The 21,633-nt window shown below is 35.8% G+C and overlaps 2 protein-coding genes across 3 annotated transcripts; both read right to left on the minus strand.

The window, feature by feature from the left end:
• Nucleotides 1-308: 308 nt before the first annotated feature.
• LOC125672214 (diphthine methyltransferase-like) lies at nt 309-19,137 on the minus strand. 2 transcript variants are annotated; one of them, XM_056162120.1, is made up of 9 exons: nt 19,083-19,137; nt 11,523-11,670; nt 6,246-6,366; nt 5,183-5,408; nt 4,327-4,484; nt 3,818-3,890; nt 3,613-3,678; nt 1,214-1,386; nt 309-494 (listed from the first exon to the last, which is right to left on the minus strand). In XM_056162120.1, the coding sequence occupies exons 2-9, from the start codon at nt 11,664-11,666 to the stop codon at nt 328-330; spliced, it is 1,128 nt and encodes a 375-aa protein (XP_056018095.1). In that variant the 5' UTR covers nt 11,667-11,670; nt 19,083-19,137; the 3' UTR covers nt 309-327. The 2 variants fall into 2 exon arrangements, with proteins under 2 accessions (XP_056018095.1, XP_048764326.1); XM_048908369.2 differs by lacking the exon at nt 19,083-19,137 and adding an exon at nt 12,742-12,863.
• On the minus strand, nt 16,214-21,513 carry LOC125668927 (cyclin-dependent kinase 2-associated protein 2-like). Its single transcript, XM_056162121.1, has 2 exons — nt 21,444-21,513; nt 16,214-18,091 (listed from the first exon to the last, which is right to left on the minus strand). Exon 2 carries the CDS (start codon nt 18,080-18,082, stop codon nt 17,672-17,674), a length of 411 nt encoding a protein of 136 aa, XP_056018096.1. The 5' UTR covers nt 18,083-18,091; nt 21,444-21,513; the 3' UTR covers nt 16,214-17,671.
• Between the last annotated feature and the right edge of the window lie 120 nt (nt 21,514-21,633).

Consider the following 21,633-nt stretch of genomic DNA (forward strand, 5'->3'; position numbering starts at 1 on the left):
ATTTTGAAATTGCCTGAAAAGATTACATTTTTGACAATTTTCTAGAAAAATATATAATGTCATAAACTTTGTAACATCAAATTAGAAAATATTTATCAGTTGTAAAAATGAATCTTCCATCTTCATTTCACAATATTTCAGTATAGATTAAATGTCTCAAATTTAGAGATGTAACATTTTAGATTAAGGGCTTCAACTGGTTGCAATCACTCCTAGTCCCTTAGAATAAAAGAGTATTGGGTAATTGCTCATATACCAAAATAACACCATATTTCATTCACTTTATAGAGATGACAAAAGAACTCTTGTTTCGTTTAGCGATTTATTTTATCTCACATCTTCACTTTGAGTTGTAAGTCGCCATAATTGCAGAGAATGGTTATAAAATGAACATGTTGCTATGAGATTGTCAGTTGAGGCATCATAACACCAGTCGGCACCGTATCCAAGGGAAACATCCTTTTCATAATGATGCAATATAGGCATCTTCCCACCTGTTCAGAGAAAGCATACAAATACAATTTCTGAGTAGCATATACTGCACATGATTCAAGGTACAATAAAGGTATGTTCCATCCTGTAATGTAATTTTCCTTTAAAATCATGCCTTCAAAAGAAGTTTTAACTTTAAAATACGAAAATGTATGGGTTTTTTTATTGTACCATATTCCAACCAATGTAGCAGGTTTTCTCTGCAGGTGTAAGATTTGGTGATTTTCTATCTCATAGGTGTACAAATAATTTTAGCGGAATATATTTTGATAGACAAGGAGTTCCAAAGCAGTGTAGTGTTAATAACTTATCTGTGAAACATTTTACTGTCGTCAGCAACAACTGACATAAAAAAAATCTGTAGTTTATCTAACTCCCAAAATGAAGAGTGCTACCTGTGTTCCTTTGACATAAAACAAAACTCAATTGCTATACAGGGGTATTTTTCTTGAGAAAATACATAATATGATTGCAGACACATTTCGGTGCAAATTTAGCTATTAAAGATTTGTCAGCATAATACAAAACCACAATAAACTGCGAAAATTTTCACCCCATGTAAAAAAAAATGCTCTACGGTATTATCTTGAAAAAAAATCAGTGTTAAGAGTTCTATCCCTTTTTCAAAATATAATAAAATAATTAGAGTTACAATTGATGTATAATTATATTAGAATTACATTAATTTTCCAGTTTACCATTAAACACTAACAGTAATCACCTAATACATGTTCTGCATCCACTACATGATACCCATTATACATCGTGGAAGTCAGGATCTTGTGACCATGCTGTGGGTGCCATTTCACTCTCCAGATCCCCCCGTCCAATCGTGTGTCTGCCAAAGGCTGCTTCATCTGTCTACTGTCCCACACAAGTAGGTGCTCATCATAACTACAAGTAGACCATATGTGACATGGAGCGCAGCAACAAATAATCTGAACTGGAGAAAATGCATCAAAGAAAACCTAAAGTGATATCTTGATTTTACCTGAGGATTAAATTGCCTATATCAATTTTGAGCACCACTTTACTAATACTTTCAGTAACTGCTCTTGCAGACATTTTTTAACATATAAATACAGTGTACAGTTGTTCACATAACCAATAAAAATAAACCGATCCCAACATCATACCACGTAGGCTACAAACTCAAGAGAGAAACATGTAAATACCTAGGCATCACCATTAGCCAGGGCCTGACGAGAAATACACACATTAGTAACATCACCACCAAGGTCAACAGAACTTTTGGATTTTATATGTCACAACATGAAAGACGGCTAACCGTCTGCCAAGGAAATGGTCTATAAAGCTATGCTGAGATCAACCTTATAATATGCAGCACTTTTGTGAGGTTCCTGCACAGCACATCAATTCCACCGAGATGGTAAAGAGAAGGGCTGCAATAGTCAGTACCAACGACTAGAGAGACTATACCCTGGAACAGTTAGCACCATCCTTAAGGCAAGACAAACCATGATGTACTAAGATCATTCATGGAGATGTCACAGAACTGTTCAAACAATTCACCACACCAGGAGACTCTAAAGCCAGGGGATACACAATCTGTGAGAAATTCCATCATACAAGAATGCATACAAGTTCTCCTTCTTCCAGAGAACAATTTAGCAGTGAAACATGCTCTCGTCAGATGTTTCAGCATTAACATCAGCTGGAGTTCTAGCAGACTACAAAATCCTAACATATACAGTGTATCATTTTTATCATGTTTATTGTTTAAAACTGCAATCAATGAGGATTTAAGTGCAGCTGTTGTCTACCTGGACATGATACAGGTCCAGTGTTTGGTAGAAGAGGAAGATGCATATGATACATTCTTTGAAGAACCAGGTCCAGAAAGAGAAGAAGAAAACGATGAAGAAGGAGGAGACAGCATTCAATCGAACAACAGGTTGTACTGCAAATAAGATCACTATAACAACCATATAGAGTTTTCCAAAATGCTGACTTAAAACAAGATGAAGAAGAAAACCACATCTTCTTTAGTATTGAAAAGTTCTAAGTGCATATTTGATGTAAGCTAGAGACCTTACATATTTATCAATGTGATAAACAAAATGAAAAAAACAAACAATTTTAAAGATGCATGAAAGATTTACTGACATCAGATTTGAAATAAATAACTTTATTAAAGTCTATATCATTAGAAAGCTATTTAAAATCCCAGTATGATTATCAAATGAAAAAATTACTGACATAAGATTGACTCTGGTATTGATAAACATCCAACAAATTTTGCTCTTAGGCAAGGACAGTGATCATGTAAAATATGTGAACATGAAATACCTTACAATAATCATTTGTATGTTGTTACTGTAACATGACTAAATGCAAAGGTGTGGCTCAGAGCCAATAAACTGAATTAAATTGAACATTATAAATCACCCATCTGAGGCTTCACTTGAAATTTTGAGGATTTCAGACAATCTCATACAACATGGTTTTTTAATGTCAGATTTCATTTAACACAATGAACAAGGTACTCAGGAAGTAAAAACAATATTGATGTTTTCTGAGATTTTCCTCCATGTGACACGCGCAGCAAATGCACCTGTACAAATATACCTGTACTAATCCACACTCTGATGATTAAGACTTTTAATCAAGAAAGCATTGTTCCTGCCAAGGCATGAAAGACATTTTGTTCAGAAATCCATCATGAAATCCTATAACAATTAAAAAAGGAAACATCAGTTATTAACGGATGCACTCTGGTTAATTGTGATGCAAACATGGCATTTCCCCCGGGTGAGCTTACCTGTCATTGATGCAATCATTTTTTTTTTTAAAAAAAGTGAAATATGTACAAGTATTTTTTTTGACGTAGAACTTTTTAAAATATATGTATCTTTCAAAAATTTGAGGAAGTTCTATAATATGCATAGTTTTTCCCCCAAGATTAGCGATGACATTCAGAATCTATTCAGTAAGAAACTTAATTAATTGCTTTACTACATTGTATCTTGTGGTTTTTTACAAACATACCATGGCTACAGAGATATAAACAAACGATGGATATAAGGAGTTATTTATGGTGTCCTCTGAACCTCTTTATAAACGTAGTGCTCAAATGACTAACATCCTGGTATCACATACCTGCCTGTACAAAGAAGAGAGTCTCTGATGGGACAGGACTGAATGCTGCAGACACCCATTTCATGCCTAGATATAAAAGAGTTTTATCAATAAATAATGTAGATCTTTGTAAAAAGTCCATAAACTAGTGTTGGATAGATGTGATATTATGGTTCAAAACTCTGTTAATTAAGAGTTACAATCACATATACGAATTAGGTGCTACCTTTTACTGGAGAAGATCGGTGAGGAAGAATTCTGCCTTAGATCCCAACCCTTCAGACGGCAATCATCCCCACCTACAGATATGACAATATGTAAAACTGTCAGTAATACACAATGAAATGAAATCAAGATACGTTAATTATTCATATCTCAGTGTTGCATATGTATATGAAAACATTTAAATTTGGTTGATATATGTGGCCCATGATTTCTATTTGAAAAATTAACTGAAAACTTAACATTTTGGACAATTTTGAATAAAAAGTAAAACATGGCCAACTTTGTGGCGTCGTATTGAAAACTTGGAATCAGTTTGGGGGGGGGGGGGGGGGGGGGGAGGGATATATTTTCTATTTTCATTCAGCAATTTCAACAACGAAAATTACTGAATTTCAGAGAATTCAAAGAAAGTTAAAATTTAGGGCCAGATATGGCTGTTGCAGTACTCTCTCCATACTAGCAATATCATTCAGCAAACATTTACTGAAATCCTTTAACAAAACAAAACACCTGTGTATAGGACATTTTTGTCCCAATAATTATAAGCTGTGATCCAGGCTTCATAGTCATGTGCCTTCCATGAAGAAACTGGAGTTAGCTCCCCTGATGCCAGCTGATGAATTTGAGCGTGCCCATCTGAAGAGGAGGTTGACAGTTGTGGAGGGTTGCTATTTAAGATAAATGATAATTTCAAAGTTGCCTCCTTGTAAACATTCCATGTGTAACTAGAAAACTGACAAGTCAGAGAGGGCCCAGCAATGGTGCCGGATGAATAAACAGATGGATGGATGGACAGATGAAAATCTTTCCAAGAAACTTAGTTATTGCAAGCTATAGATAGTGCTGACAAACAGACAGACGGAAATCTGAAAATTGAAAGGGTTCTTGAATCTCTTCCTAATTAGAGTACTGTGTACAAAATTTACAAAAAACTTCTCATGTAATCTTAAGCTATTCCATTCCATAATAATATTTTTAAAAATCTAAGTCCCATAACTCCTTAACAACAGACAATAATTCTAAAAATCAATAGGGGTCTTCCTCTGCCTATTAAATCTACATATCATATATGAAATTTATGATTCAGAAAATCTTCCCAAGGAAACTTAAGTTATCCCAATGCCTTTGAAAGCACTGAACGAAGGATAGAGGGACAGACAGAGTGATCACTAGGGCATCTGCCATATAGCGGGGCACTAAATACATTGGTATGAGTTCACTGACAATGCACTGCTCATATACAATACATAAATGAACAAAGTAAAACACTTCCCCATGTCTGTTGTATACTTCTACCGAGTTTATATAAATATATGACTAATGTTTGGCCTCCTTTTACAAAATTGACAGATCACTCTCCACATACCTCTTAGTAATTCTGTTTGCCCAATCTAAGGATAAGCCTAGCACATTCTCTCCCAGGTTCACTCCTGCAAGCTTTGTGACCTCAGTATTTGTGGATCCGCCACCCACTCCTTCTCTTTGGTCTATCACATAGAGTTCAGCTGCACCGACAGAGTTGACCAATCCAAAGACAGGCCTGTCACCCACCAAGTCAGGACTCCACTTAATGTCAAGGACGCCTGGCATGTCTGACATATAAATCTGCATTTGTAATACCCGGTATACGTCTATACAGCCCAGTCATTTCAGTAAATTTTAGTTTAGGCTTTCTATCACAGGGGCTAAGTCCGTTTGGGCCCAAACTCTGTGATACCATAAATATATAACTATATATATATAGTTCGGGCCCAAACGGGCTTAGCCCCTGTGCTTTCTAGCTATAATGGTATGCAATCTAAGTTGCCCAAAAAGTTTAAAGAATTAAAGTCAAACTCTCAAGTTGTGTGTGTAAAGTAGATTTACAGTGCACCTTGACCGTGGTTAGTAGACTAACAATACATGAAGATATTGAGTTTATCACGATGCATTTGTGAAATACTCTGCCCCAATTAGTGTCTGAATTCCATCCTCATTCCACCTCGCCCCATTTTGATCCTCATCACCACAGATTACGCAGAAATCAGCTAGAATACACAGTACTTAGTTCAGAATTTGTTTTTTGTACATAGAGTATATGTTTCTGTGTGTACAGGTGTACTTATTTTCTATTTATCTATTATCGTACAAAATCGTGTTTATGCCAAATAGTGTATCAGGTTCGATTGCATCAAATTTTACATACGCTGAAATAATGACACATACAGTACTATAGTTGAGGACTGTATATAAATCTGAGTCAATACCATTGACAGAGAGTGATCAAAGTCATTAAGTACAGACTGGGACTAATTAGTACATACCAATCACTGCGGTCTTCACTAATAAGTACATACTACAGACTGCGACTAATTAGTACATACCAATCACTGAGGTCTTCATTAATAAGTACATACTACAAATTGGGACTAATTAGTACATGTACAAACCAATCACTGCGGTCTTCACTAATGAGTATGATCCATCATCCATTATCAGTTTGTAGACCTGTACGTTTCCATGTCGGGTTTGAGTTTTTGTTTCAGTTGTGTCATCAGAATTCACATCTTTCTGAAAATACCGATACACATGTACATCATATTTTATTCTGCTACTACCCCTTGCATTGATCCAATAATGAAAACTCAATACAACAAAAAGTACTCAGGCAATCCTCATCATGTGTTAAATCTTATAATGGTTTTGAAGTTAACATCGTGATTTCTAATGTGTAGCTGTTCAGCTTAGTCTAAAGTAAAGTCTAATAGCTGTCTCCAGAAAGAAAATTGTTCATCTTGTATTGCAGTATAGTGGTCAGCTGAGTTCAATCGCTGGTGGCCAGATAGCTCACTTGGTAGAGGACCTGACTTAAGAGATTCAGGGGGCCTGGGTTTGAATCCCAGTCTGGTCTGTTGCATTTTCCCCCTTCTCCCTTTGTATTACATTTGGTGCCAGTGACCACCCCTGGTGATAGTCCTGCCAGGGGCAAAAGAAAATATGGGTTGTGTCTTCAAGTGTGAAGACAATTCAAGGAGGGAGGAACGTAGCGGTCAGCTGGGTTCGATCAACGATGGCCAGATAGCTCACTTAGTAGAGGACCTGACTAGAGATTGAATAGATGTCTTCCTGTTAAATGGCCCAAGCCCTGAAACATTGCTAAAACTAGACTGTTTACAATGCTTTAGTTTTTCCTTCTGTAACAAGAAGGGAGAAAATGCAATGGACCAGACTGGGATTTGAACTTGGGCCCCTTGAAAACTTAACCTCCCCCTAATATCACTTATATTTCAAGATAGCAACCACATATGATTATATGTATACAGTGCAAGGTACAAAATATACTGTCACTGAACTTTTACAGTGAGTAAGAGAATATAATTTTGAATATGCATGTGGTCATGAGAAGAAAACAGCATGTCTACTTTTCTATGTTGAAAAGACAAATAGTTAAACACAGTCATATTGAACATGACCATAATATGAATTATGGCATACATGCAAAACAAAGTCATTTGAATTAAATCTCCTGGTACCACGGTACTAAAAATAACGCAACTAGGTTAAGGGCTTCCATAGCAAAATGCACAATATAATCATGGGGTGACATTACACGTCAAATTCACAGGTATCATTACACTTGTTACGGTTAAACATCGAAATGATACTACCTATATGTTGACTGTGACTGAGCTACTGTAAATTCCCCTCAAGGTAATTTCCCGTGACGTAGTTGAATATCATGTAACGCTTTATTTTTGGAAAACAGCAAGAGGCCCTACTTGTGAACAAAAGTTCAGGTTGATGCGGGTAACCAGCTGAATATTTATTGATAAACTCAGAGAGAAATAAAAATCCTTAACATGAAAAGTGTTGGGAGCAAATGCATACTCAAACTAAACATGCTATAATTTAACAACATATCAACAGTCATCAGCGAATTACTGGAGTTGTCCATATTCCTATACATATCATACCGTTAATATACAAGACAGAAATTGCTCCCTATACTTTTCAAATGCATGAATATATCTAGAATATATTTCAGAAAAATTCATATTGTTTTTTTTATAGCAGATGAACCTGAACTTTGCCACTGTTTCTGTAGTATGAGATTATTTATGTACATAAGGGAATTTTTAAACGCATCAGTCATTCAGATTAGGGGCGATTTCAAGGTCACAATATAATATGAATATTACCTTCATGCATACCGTATATACTCGCCTATAAGTCGGATTTTTGGGAGTCAATTTTTGGTCCAAAACTCTATGTCCGACTTATAGGCACGTCCTAAGAAGATTGGTATTTTTCTGGGAGGCATAATGTAGTGTTTTTTTTTAAAACAACTCCGACGATTATCATGGACTACCACACAAATGATTATTGTTCACAAATATCTAGACATAGTGTATTATTTATGTATTTTAAAATCATGTATAAAGTACAAGTATTTACATATTTTTGTTTAGTTAAAAATTATTTACCCGAAACTAATACTTTCAATTCAACTCATCTATCGTTTATCGGTAAAATTGAATCACGAATCCGATTTAATATTGAAATATTCATATGTATACCGACTGAAATATATTTCATACAAAAATGAATATTGTTAACAGATAATTTAGATCATCATTCTTGACTCTTAAAAACTCTATTGTTGTTACAATGAATTATACAGGAATCCCACAGTAACAGAGGCGTGTGCCACTAAGTAAACACAGTGTCAGGTACTGGTAATTAGGAGACCACAATTGCTTAGATAAACAAGGGATCATTGCCCATAACAGATCAAGGGTTGTGTTTAAACCCCTAACACATATGGCTTGGATATTGAGCACCCCCTAATTATCAATTTCTCAAAATATTTGTTGAAACATAGGTAAAAACACTAGAGCATTGACTTGAAATTGTCAACCGATTCTGACAAAAAATTGTACCGACTTATAAGCGGGTCAATGGCAAATTCCTACAAAATAACCCTAAAAAATACAACCGACTTATAGGCGGACCGACTTATAGGCGAGTATATACGGTACTATACATTAAAAATCAGTATATGAACCCAGGGGTGCATGAGCCAAGTTGCATGGGATACATTGTAAAGCCAGGAATGACGTGGTATATTTATAATTGTGAAGAACTAATTTCAGTTTTAAACTTTTCGAGTTACTGTCCAGAAACCATATTTTTCAAGTTTTCAATCTATATTCGGTCACTGTGACCTTGACCTTTGTTCTCCAAAATCAATAGGGGCCTTGCTTTGCTGGTATCCAACAATATATCCAAGTTTAATTTGATTCAAATTAAAAAATTTCGAGTTATCCTCCGGAAACCAAATCCTTTTGGAATTTTAAATCTATTTTTGGTCACTGTGACCTTGACCTTTGACCTATTTTCTCCAGAGTAAATAGGGGTCTTCCTTACCTGGTACATAACAATATCTTCAAGTATCATTTCATTCGGATTTAAACTTTCTGAGTTATCATCAAGAAACCAAATATTTCTGAAATTTTCATTTTATATTCGGTAACTGTGACCTTGAACTTTGACCTTTTTTCTCCAAAATCAATGGGGGTCTTCCTTCCCTGGTACTCAACAATATATCAAAGTTTCATTTGATTCGGATTTAAACTTTCGGAGTTGTCATCTGGAAACGAAATTTTTCTGAAATTTTCATTCTATATTCGGTCACTGTGACCTTGACCTTTGACCTTTTTTCTCCAAAATCAATAGGGGTCTTCCTTACCTGGTACCCAACAATATATCAAAGTTTCATTTGATTTGGATTTAAACTTTCGGAGTTGTCATCTGGAAACGAAATTTTTCTGAAATTTTCATTCTATATTCGGTCACTGTGACCTTGACCTTTGACCTTTTTTCTCCAAAATCAATAGGGGTCTTTCTAACCTGGTACCCAACAATATATCAAAGTTTCATTTGATTTGGATTTAAACTTTCGGAGTTATCATCCGGAAACCAAATATTTCTGAAATTTTCATTTTATATTCGGTAACTGTGACCTTGACCTTTGACCTTTTTTCTCCAAAATCAATGGGGGTCTTCCTTCCCTGGTACCCAACAATATATCAAAGTTTCATTTGATTCGGATTTAAACTTTCGGAGTTGTCATCTGGAAACCAAATTTTTCTGAAATTTTCATTCTATATTCGGTCACTGTGATCTTGACCTTTTTTCTCCAAAATCAATAGGGGTCTTCCTTACCTGGTACCCAACAATATATCAAAGTTTCATTTGATTTGGATTTAAACTTTCGGAGTTGTCATCTGGAAACAAAATTTTTCTGAAATTTTCATTCTATATTCGGTCACTGTGACCTTGACCTTTGACCTTTTTTCTCCAAAATCAATAGGGGTCTTCCTTACCTGGTACCCAACAATATATCAAAGTTTCATTTGATTTGGATTTAAACTTTCGGAGTTATCATCCGGAAACCAAATTTTCCTGAAATTTTTATTCTATTTTCGGTCACTGTGACCTTGACCTTTGACCATTTTTCTCCAAAATCAATAGGGGTTTTCCTTACCTGGTACCCAACAATATATCAAAGTTTCATTTGATTAGATTGTAAACTTTTCGAGTTATCATCCGGAAACCAATTGTTGACGCCCAACCGTTTGAAAAAACATATTGTTACCCTCTGAGAACAGAAAACATGTGCCCCAGGCTGATAGTATCTAGCAACGGGTAACAGTACTTGACAACGGGTGATATTATAAAAATTCTCACATGCGTCAAATTTATGCGCGTACGGTTCGCCGTAGATTACTAGACGACATCGTTTGAGCATTTGTAATAAACACGTCTACGCCACGGTTGACAATGGTTTTCTCGAGGTGAAAATTTTCAATGTTACGCTCAACTACATGCAATATTTATATATAATCATTTGACAAGAAATTATTTCATGTATACAGCTTATCACTTGATAACAGTTGTAAACAAGAGGTACTGTGAGCAATGCTCACTAAGAATACCCCCCACTCACCCCAATCTCCCAAAGGGTGTTGGTAATAGGTATAAACTACCTCTTTTCTGAGTGTAAAAAACAAATGGCATGACAAACCGAACCATATTGCTACTTCGATGTCCAGTGCACGTGACCTTTTGACCCCAAAATCAATAGGGAACATCTTCATCCCATGGGTAGTCCATATGTATGATATGGTGACTGTAGGTGGAAAGGATAACGCTTTAGAGCCAGGAAACCATATTGCTACTTCGATGTCCAGTGCACTTGACCTTTGACCTTTTGACCCCAAAATCGATAGGGAACATCTTCATCCCATGGGTAGTCCATATATATGATATGGTGATGGTAGGTGGAAAGGATAATGCTTTAGAGGCCGGAAACCATTGCGTCTACAGACGGACGGACAGACAGATGGACAACCCGATTCCAGTATACCCCCCCCCCCCTCCCCACAACTTGTTGCGAGGGGTATAATAACGACAAAATGTTATGACACTTTCCCCACCATACAATATGTATGCAGTGACGTACTTTTTCATTGTGATGTCATATAGCGCAAAGTGCACAGAGGTACATTTATAACAGCACTGTGATTTTTCTCAGATAGCCTTAACTCAGCTGCGAAAAAAGAACTCTTTGGATATCCAATGAACTACAATTCAAGCAGAGTGAAATTGACCATCCCAGCATGGTACTTTCGTAGCTTTGCTGTAACAGCATTTTACTGAGTTACCTTTTCCTGACCTTCGTCCAGCTGGTAAGTCCCACACAGCAGGATGTCATGGTAACCATCATGTGGACACCATTCCACTGAGTCAGCATAAAATCCTGTGTCTAAAACCTGATAGGTCTCAACCATTCTATGACTGGTCTCCATTATGCTACAAAAAAAGGACAATTTCCAGAGTTAATAATCACATATTACTGATCGCTTGATTAATACCAAGTCACACATTGCAGTGATTCTTGGTCTGCTGCTTTGTTTACATAATGCCAAGGTTCACTGATTTGACAGTTGAAATACAGAATTTATTTGATAAAATGCAGAGCAGAAACACAAAAAATGTAATTACTGATTATCAATTAGGACAATGGGTATATCTTTTATACGCCCTTCATTAGACGGGACATATTATGTTATGGCTCTGTCCGTGCGTCTGTCTGTCCGTCCGTCCGGGGTCATGTTTTCCAGACTTTTTTCTGTAATGGATGCATGTACAACTTTGAAATTTGGTCACAATTTCCCCCTCAAGAATTGTAACAGTGAGTTTGCATTTCAGCTGGATTGGTCCATCCTTGACCCACTTTAGGGCTATAAGCAGGTCAAACAGTTTTCCGGACCTTTTTCCTTACAGATACAGATATTGCCCTGAAATTTACACATAAGCTTCCTTTCAGAGGAATACAAGTTCAGTTTGCATTTCAGCTGGATTGGTCCATCCTTGACCTACTTTTGGACTACAAATAGGTCAGAGTTTTCCAGACTTTTTTCATAACGGATACACTGATATTGCTCTGATATTTAGTCAAAGGCTTCCTCTCAGAGGAATACAAATTCAGTTTGCATTTCAGCTAAATTGTTCCATCCTTGACCTACTTTTTGGCTAAAAATAGGTCAAACAGTTTTCTGGACATTTTTTCCTTAAGGTTACAGATATTTAGTCAAAGGCTTCCTCTTGGAGGAAGACAAGTGCAGTTAGCATAATTATTTTCATCTGGATTGGCGCACTATGACCTAAAGTACTTATGAGTAGAAGTAGGTTAAACAGTTTTCCAGATTTTTTTTGGTATGGTCACAGGTATTGCTCTGAAATTTAGTCATAACCTTCCTCTCAGAGAAATACATAATCAGTTCACATTTCAAAAATTTCAACTTAATTGTTGCACCATGGCCTACTTTTGGGCTAAAAGTAGATCAAATGGTTTCCTGGACTTTTTATCATCATAGATACCCGCTCGCGCCAGTAAGTGAGAAAGTTTCCCAGTTTACTTTCGGAAGGTTGGTGGTCTCTTCCCAGGTACATTGTATCTGGGTTTTCTCTTCCACCAATAAGAACTGGGCGCCACCATATAACTGAAAAATTGTTTGAGTGTGGTGGAAAACATCAATCAATCAATCATCATAGATAGATATTGCACCGACATTTTGTCACAACCTCACTCTCAGAGAAATACATAATCAGTTCACATGTCAGATGGATTGGTGCACCATGACCCACTTTAAGGCTTTTCTATTCAGAATGTGTGTTGTTTCAATTCAGAGTGCACAATAAGCTTCCAGGTTGAATTTCACTGTCCGATGGGCATATATTGTACTGTACGTTTGTGGTACTCTTATTAAATAGTGGATACGTTGATGAATTTATGCAATCAAGAATTTCAAATTCAATAAAGTATGTGCATCTAGTAGAAACAACCTTTAAAAAATTAAGGTGTATAACAATAAACAGTTATTAAATGGGTCCGAGGACAACAACTGTTTTGTTTGACTCGAGAACGGATTTGTTGCCCAAAGGACTTGTAAATTTTATGGTTGTTGTAATGATTTAATTTGTAACTACAACCTGTCTTTAACTGTCTGACGTGTTTCATACCCTATTGTTAGGCCATTCTTTACACACTGATTTTGGCTACAGATTACTCCATTTACCTGATCAAGATATTGTGTTCAAGGCAGGTATGAACGGTCAACAGGGAATTTATACTCATCCTAGGAACTTAATTTCACTTCTGGTGTTTCTAGGGCTCCATGTTTGCTTTTCTTTCAATTTTGTATTTTTTATGGTATTTATGAGATTTATCACTCAGTTCATAATATCTGCACTTTTTCATATATAATAATTACTGTTAATGTAATCATACTTAAAAAGATAAGTAAATAAATAGCAGAACTTATCAATAATTAGTTAAAATATAAATACAAGAAATAACTGTATAGTTTTTAAGGTAGCCCCATCCTCATGTGAATTATCAATATTAAAATGAAACAAGAGACAAGAGAACCTTGAATCTGCACTGTAGGAAGCTTTTTTGTAAATGTAAACTTCTCTGGCCCACTGGTTCTTGAGAGGAAGATTTTTAAAGATTTCCCATACATAAATCTTTGATCCCATATTGTGGACCAGTCCCTACCTACAGGGACCATGATTTATACAAACTTCAATATGCCCTACATCAGGAAGCTTTTTTGTAAATATAAACTTTTCTGGCCCAATGGTTCTTGACAAGAAGATTTTCCCTATATATTTGTATGTAAAACTTTGATCCCCTATTGTGGCCCCATCCTAACCCTGGAGGTCATGATTTTAACAAACTTGAATTTCCGCTATGTCAAAAAACTTTCATATAAATTTCTGCTTTTCTGGCCCAGTGGTTCTTGAGAACAAGATTCTTAAATGAGTCCCACCCTATTCTTGCATTTTTGTGATCATCTCCCCTTTGAAGGGGGAATGGCCCAATTCATTTGAGCAAACTTGAATCCCCTTCACCCAAGGATGACTTGTGCCAAGTTTGGTTGAAATTGACCCATTAGTTCTGGAGAAGATGATTTTCCTATATATCAGCATGTAAAACATTGATTCCCTATTGTAGCCACACCCTACCTCCACTGTCCTTCAGGGCCCATGATCTGAACAAACTTGAATCTATTTTATACCAGGAAGCTTTCAGGTATGGCCCAGTGGTTCTTGACAAGAAGACTTTTAGAGATTTTCACTACATATCCGCATGTAAAATATTTGATGCCCATATTGTGACCCCATCCTACCTCTAGGAGTCATGATTTTAACAAACTTGAATCTGCACTATGTCAGGAAGCTTTCATGTTTTCAGCTTTTCTGGCCCTGTGGTTCTTCAGAGGATTTTAAATGACCACACTCTATTTTTGCATTTTTGTGATTATCTCCCCTTAGATGGGGGTATGGTCCTTCATCTGAACAAATTTGAATCCCCTTCACCCAATGATGTTTTGTACCAAGGTTGAAATTGGCCCAGAGGTTCTGGAGAAGAAGTCGAAAGTATGAAAAGTTTACAGAGAGATGACAGACAACGGGTGATCAGAAAAGCTCACTTGAGCTTTCAGCTCAGGTGAGCTAAAAACTGAATTAATTATATTTAATTTGATGAAGAACTAAACGCAATGTGTACGTTGCCACCTTTCAAAGATGTCAGACATACAAAAACTGAAGTGTATGTGAACATCATAAAATCACACAATTTCATTAATAAAAATAATATAATACATAAAAACTTGTTAAACTGACCAATTATCAATGTCAACAGTTTAAGAAACTGCTACTTTATAAATATGTATAAATTAATTGTGGATATCAGGGAAACCATTGGATACATACAATAGACATACAGAGAACAAAATACCACTATTGGAGTTATTGCCCTTGACAACACTTTATTGATTATCTATGGAAAATATAAAAAATTTCAATATCAATAGTTTACCAAATATATTATTCTATATTCAGTGAATAAAATTAATCCAAAAGATATATTTCTCTCATGTGCAAAGTTTGATTAAATAAAGATTTTGTGAAAACCTACATGACATCACATGAGGATTGAGCTTAATTAAGGTAGGTGGAGTGATCAATAAAGTGGAGCACGTTAACATGAACACTAAGACAATAGTTTCCGCCGTCGGCATTATATACACTGCTTGCATGATTAAGTATAATTTTCTTTGTTGATTCTATGTAGTTTTGTACACAGAAAATACATACGTTGATGATATATGATGGCTTTTAGCACTTTCCAAATTTCTTTATATGGTATCATCTTTACCAGCCTCATGCTGAGTATAATTCTGGTTATATCAGCTATAAATTCTGTCAATTACATGTACAATGAATATTAGTAAAGGCCAATTGATAAATTTTCAAAGCCAGTTAATATTGGGCCTTTTCCTCATTATCCTCAGGATTTGTTACATGTAATACACACAATGACATACAACAATTTACTATAATACCATAACTGGTGCATGAAAGGCAAAGATAACAAAAAGTGATCAATCTCATAACTCCTATAAGGAGTACAAAATAAAGAGTTGGCCAAACACCGACCCCTGGACATACCATATCAAAGGTGGGATCAGGTGACCGGGAAGAGTAAGTATCCAATGTCGACCAGTTGCACACACCATGAGCCCTATGTCGGAGTAATCCGTAGTCAAAATCAATGTGCCAAGAACGGCCTAACAATCGGTATGAAACACGTCAGACAGCATTTGACCCAATGATAGGTTGTAAGGTTGTATTGACAAACTAGATCATAACGACCATAGAATTTGTGAATTGCTGACTTTAAATGAGACTGTTGAAACCCCAACACCATCAACATGAAACTTAACTCACATTTTAGTAAGTAACTTACATATTATGTAGACGAGAACATCATAATAAAATTCACTTTTGCCCAAAATGATTCACTTTTATTTCATTCATAATTATTCTATACACCAATTTCTTCAGCATTACAAAATTTAATACCACTGAAATCAGCATTAAAAAAAATCCTAGATTTTTCATAAACACTGTAAAAGCAAAGACTTCTGGTCTGATCCATCATATTTTCTCCCTTCTTGTTCCATAGTTGTTACTGGAGGTCTTGTAAGCATTCTTTGTTTGATATTCGTAGGATTGGTTAACTATATATCGTTAACCGATTGGTGACTGTATTATCTGCCATAATACTATCCATCTCATTGCGATCCAGCCTCACCCTCCAACACCTCCCAAATGCACCAACATAGTGAAGTTGAAGTGTGTTGTAGTAACATTACATATGCTTAAGGAGGAATACTACATAATCATAATGGCTGACTTCCTTTTAAAACATGAATGAAAATATAAATGTCAGCAATATTTGACATTTACTTTCGGCTTTATTTGCCCAGCTGAGTAGCTCAGTCTCTTAATGCTTCAACTGCTTATCTGTCGATTGTGGGTTTAAGTCCAGCAGGGGTTTAAAATTAATTTTTTTTCCAGATTACACTCTACTAAAACTGCATTTTTTGACTCAATAAAGTAATTGTTGTACATATCCTCCATTTTTTATCCATATTAAATTTCTCTAGTGAAGTACTATTCCTCCTTAATGTACATTAGGACACTGTGTCCGCAATTTTATCTGTAACTATTACATGTATTTCATGTGTAATCAAGACATACAAAAGTTTACCATTAAAATTTACCATTTGATATGAAAAATGAATGTTTTTATGCTGTATTGCTGCTGACTACATTGTCAAGCATTCTCAGGATGTCAAATGCTGCAAATCACATAAACATGTACATGCATCATTTCCTATATAGTCCTTAATCATGACCTTTTCAGAAACATTGTATAAATCAAAATAGATTTCATTATGCATAAAGGTATGGTGCAAAATGCAATTACTGTACAGAATGACAAAAATTCTTATTTCAAAACATAAAAATACCTACAAACAGCTAAATGTCTAATGATTATTTCCATCTTAGACGTGTTTTATATGTTTTCATGAAAAAATTTCCAAAGAGGAAAGTCAAAGCTACTATTGCTTTCAAAATCTAAAATTGAACATACAATGTTGGATGCCATATACCATAGCAATTACATGTTTTTACAGCAGTTTTCAAAGATGAATGAACTACAGCAAAGTAGATGTATACAAAACACTATTCCTATCTAAAATGTAGTCATCATGATCCTGCATGACATAATAAAATGTCAGAATGCAAAATTAATATGCTCAAAAAGTTGTAAACAAGGGTCATCTAAAGTAGCAATGTCCAGTCATTGTATGGTGTCATTTCCTCATGTCTAGTCTATTACTCCATTACAGTACAAATAAATATATAATATATTGAAAGTGAACACAATGTTTTAGGTCCTGGCACTTCTTTCACATTCCATCAGACACTCCCGAACAAGAATACGAGCATGAACAATCCCACGCTTCAGTCTCTCTACTGAAGTCTTGCTACCAGCGTATGTTGGCCGAATGTCTCTCCCCATGTCCTCTATAACTGCCAAAAGTTGGGTGTATTTGCTCTGAGATTGGTGTTGCTGGACTAGTTGCTGAGTTTGAAGTTGCTGAAGATGTTGTTGCTGCAGCTGCATCAGTTGTTGCTGACTTAGTTGCATTGGCTGTGCTGCAGCATTGTGCCCCCTCCTCATCTGATTAGGGGAGGGTGTGGCTCTCACATCCTCAGATCGAGGAGTTCCAGGATTACTTGTGACTGCTGGGGAGTTCACTCTACTGCGATCTTTTGGAGTTGATATACTGTCTTCCATGATGTAGAGCTAGAAAAATAACAAACAACACATGTTTCAATCATTTATTCCTGATTTTGTACAATAAAGCAATGGTCATTTGACAAAAAATTAATGTATCAAATGAAAAGTTATTATTTTTCCTTCACATAAATTGGGAAGAATGTAAAATCATTCTAAATAAAATGGTGTATATAGAATAAAATGTCAAACAATCACAGGTTTAAGTCACAAATTTATTGAGTATTATACAACTGTACTATATAACATCAAAAAAGGGCAAAGAGTAAATGTATTATTACCTTTACACCGAGAAAAAAATAAATAAAAAATTTGCAGTTATCATTTTTTATCCCCAATATGATGTATGATATTCCTTTTTTAAGTTTTGAATTCAGTGACTCTTTGTCTACCATGCCGATATCAATACACTAGCATGCATATGTCACAACTGCAACAAATATAGTGCTCATCATTTGAAATCAGCTCTATGTTTTAAATTTTAGCTTTTCAACATAGGATTATATTATTTGGAGAATGTTTTCTGGGACATATGTTATTTCAAACAAAATGAGGATGTGAAGAGGCCCACACCAAACTCCTATGTAATGTAATGTATTCAAGCACACAGAGCATAATGTTCTGGGAAGTTGAACGAGTTTCAATTCCCAATAAAAGTACAGCATGATGCAAACAAGGTCTATCATATATTAAAGCCCTAATGCAAGTAAAGGACAAGCAACAACTTTATTTCATTTTTACTGAAGAACAATTCAATTTTACAGATTATTGTAAAACTGGAATTTATTAAAGACAAAATTTTTCACAACCTAGCGAGCTACTACTGTGTCAATAGTATTTTGAGAGAGAATAACTGTAACAGGAAGGGAGAAATGCAATGGACCAGACCAAGATTCAAACCCGGGCCACATAAATCTCTAGTCAGGTGCTCTAGCTCTACCAAATGAGCTAACTATCGAACTTGGCTGACCCCTACATAATAACATTCCTCTTTCCTTACATGTCTTCATCCTCAAAGACACACAACCAAGATTCTTTTGGCCCCTGGCAGGATTTTCACCTGCAAGTTAAGGGGTGGTAGTGTGTGAAATTTAACTTTTCAATCCTATAGACATTCGGTCCACAATCATTTTATTTCCTATAGACCACACCAAATTCCTATACATTGAAATAAAATATTAAAATTAGCACATGAAAACCAATCACTGAAGATGAAATATATATGGTGGAAAACCTTGCAAATATTATGAACAATGATTCATCAACTGTTTTCAACATTCTAAAGAAACAGTTAAAGCTATGGAAAGTTTGCACTCGGTGGGTCCCCCCATTTCCTTCACAGAAGATCCGGGGTTAGAAGAGGTCTTCAGTACCCTTGTTTGTCATAAGAGGCGACTAAATGGAATTGTCCTTTGGATGAGACCGTAAAAGCCGAGGACCCTTGTAACAGCAAGTGTGGTACGATAAAGATCAATCCCTGCTCATAGGCCGTAAACACCGATGCTAGCATAGGGTGTCATCCCCATATGAATGAAAGATTCTCAAGCAGGACGTTAAACAACATACAACCAACCAACCTTACAGAGAGCAAAAATGCATCCATATAGAAATGGCCACCTAGTTCCTAAAGCAATTACGAAGACTGTGATTAGCAGCGATTAAACAAGATCACTACTGGTAACGAAACTTGGATTTATTTATTTACTTATACTTGATACTAAACACAACAAGGTTTGGATCAGTGAAATTGACCAAGGGCACATGAAGATTAAAGCGAAAGTTCATATCAAGGTGATTCTGTTCCATTCCTCCCTCTTTTTTTAAAATGGAATATTCGGATTTGAATGATTCATCATTAGATTGTGGAACATTTTATTATAAAAATGGGTGGGCAGAAACAATCAAAGTAACAGACTTTATATGACTTGATCAGATTTTCTATAGACAAGTCAGTCTATCACCGTTTTGATTGATATAGACCAACGAGATTTTCTATAGACATAGTCTATTGGTCGACTGTTAATTTCGCGCACTGGGGTGGTCAATGGCACCAAATGTAACAGGAAGGGAGAAAATTCAATAGACCAGACCTGGATTCGAATTTAGGCCCCCTATATCTCTTGTCAGGTGCTCTACCCAATGAGTTAACTGACATTCGTCTATTGAACCCGGCTGACTGCTACATTTCAAACAGTGTAAATAAAGGATATTATTATTATTATTATAGTATCAGGAAGTTTTCATCATTTAATCAAGTCTTTTTATAATCTGAGATTCCTCTGACTCTTACCACTGCTTTATCTACCTCTTACATAAGGATTCAGTCTTTGGAAGATTATTCTACAAATAGATCATGATTAATACGATGCTATCACCATTTAAACAATGGAATTTTGTGTGTTTATGTGCTGACATCATGTGCAGAGAAATCAAATAGTGAGACGGCGACCTAATTCAAGTGATGCTTCATTTGTTTGTGTTAGGGCTGTTTAAATGGCGGTGGCATTGTATTAATCATGATCAATTTGCAGAATAATCTGATAACTGAATCCTTGAGTCTTGGAAGATAGATCCACAAAATAAAGTTGTAAGAGGTAGATAAAGCAGTGACACCAGCTGGTGTCGCTGAATTCCCACTTTTTAATATGGAGTCTGTTCTGACTGTCCCTCACACATGTCACAATACACCTATCAACACTTCGCCGCGAGTTACGTCCCTTTGCGGGGTAAGCCAAAGGTCAATCGGTGAAAAACCAAGTTTTCCTTCTTTACCTTACCAAATGTAAGATGTTATTACTTTGAATTTTAGCCAATTACCAAGTTTTCATACAAGTTAATGGGTTGCCCAATCTGGGGCATATTGTAGTTGACTGCAGTTGATGGAAAAATAACAGATGTCAAAGCTACAGATAGGAAAATTACAAAGGCCAACGTAGGGAAATGCGATTTTTATCTGGGAGATGGCGGACAAGGGACGTAACTTTCGCGAAGTGTTGATACGTGTATAGAAAAGCGGGGGTAATAGTCAGAGGACTTTCGGATTCGCCTTTATAGTAGAGTAGATATAAATATCACCCTTACTACAGATCTTACTGCGTAATAATAGAAATAGTCAATGTACGACTATGCTCCGGATGGAACCATGTACATTTTGGAAGAAGAAGAAGAAATTTAGAGGCAGTTATAATAGGCTCGGACTGAGCACAGGGGGATATTTATATATAGTAGAGAGAAGCCCTGGACTGAGCAAGGTTAGATAATAAATATACATCAATATCACTTGAATAACTCAGTGTGTCGGATTCGATATGTGACATGATATGTTTCTGTACAATAAGTTAAATATATATAGAATACTTACAGACTAACAGAGCACCGTACTGTGAGGAAACAAAGCTGTGCAAAGTATGGTGTGACTAATAACAGTTTAAGGAGGTTAAGGGAATGAGTGATATACAATATGAAAGAAGTATGGCATAGGGAAATATGAATAGTTTCGTTCTTCAATCGATGAATATTTTTCATTGATAAGATGAATTATGGTGATTTTA

The sequence above is a fragment of the Ostrea edulis genome, chromosome 4 (assembly GCF_947568905.1).
Source record: "Ostrea edulis chromosome 4, xbOstEdul1.1, whole genome shotgun sequence".
NCBI classification, from domain to species: Eukaryota; Metazoa; Mollusca; class Bivalvia; order Ostreida; family Ostreidae; genus Ostrea; species Ostrea edulis.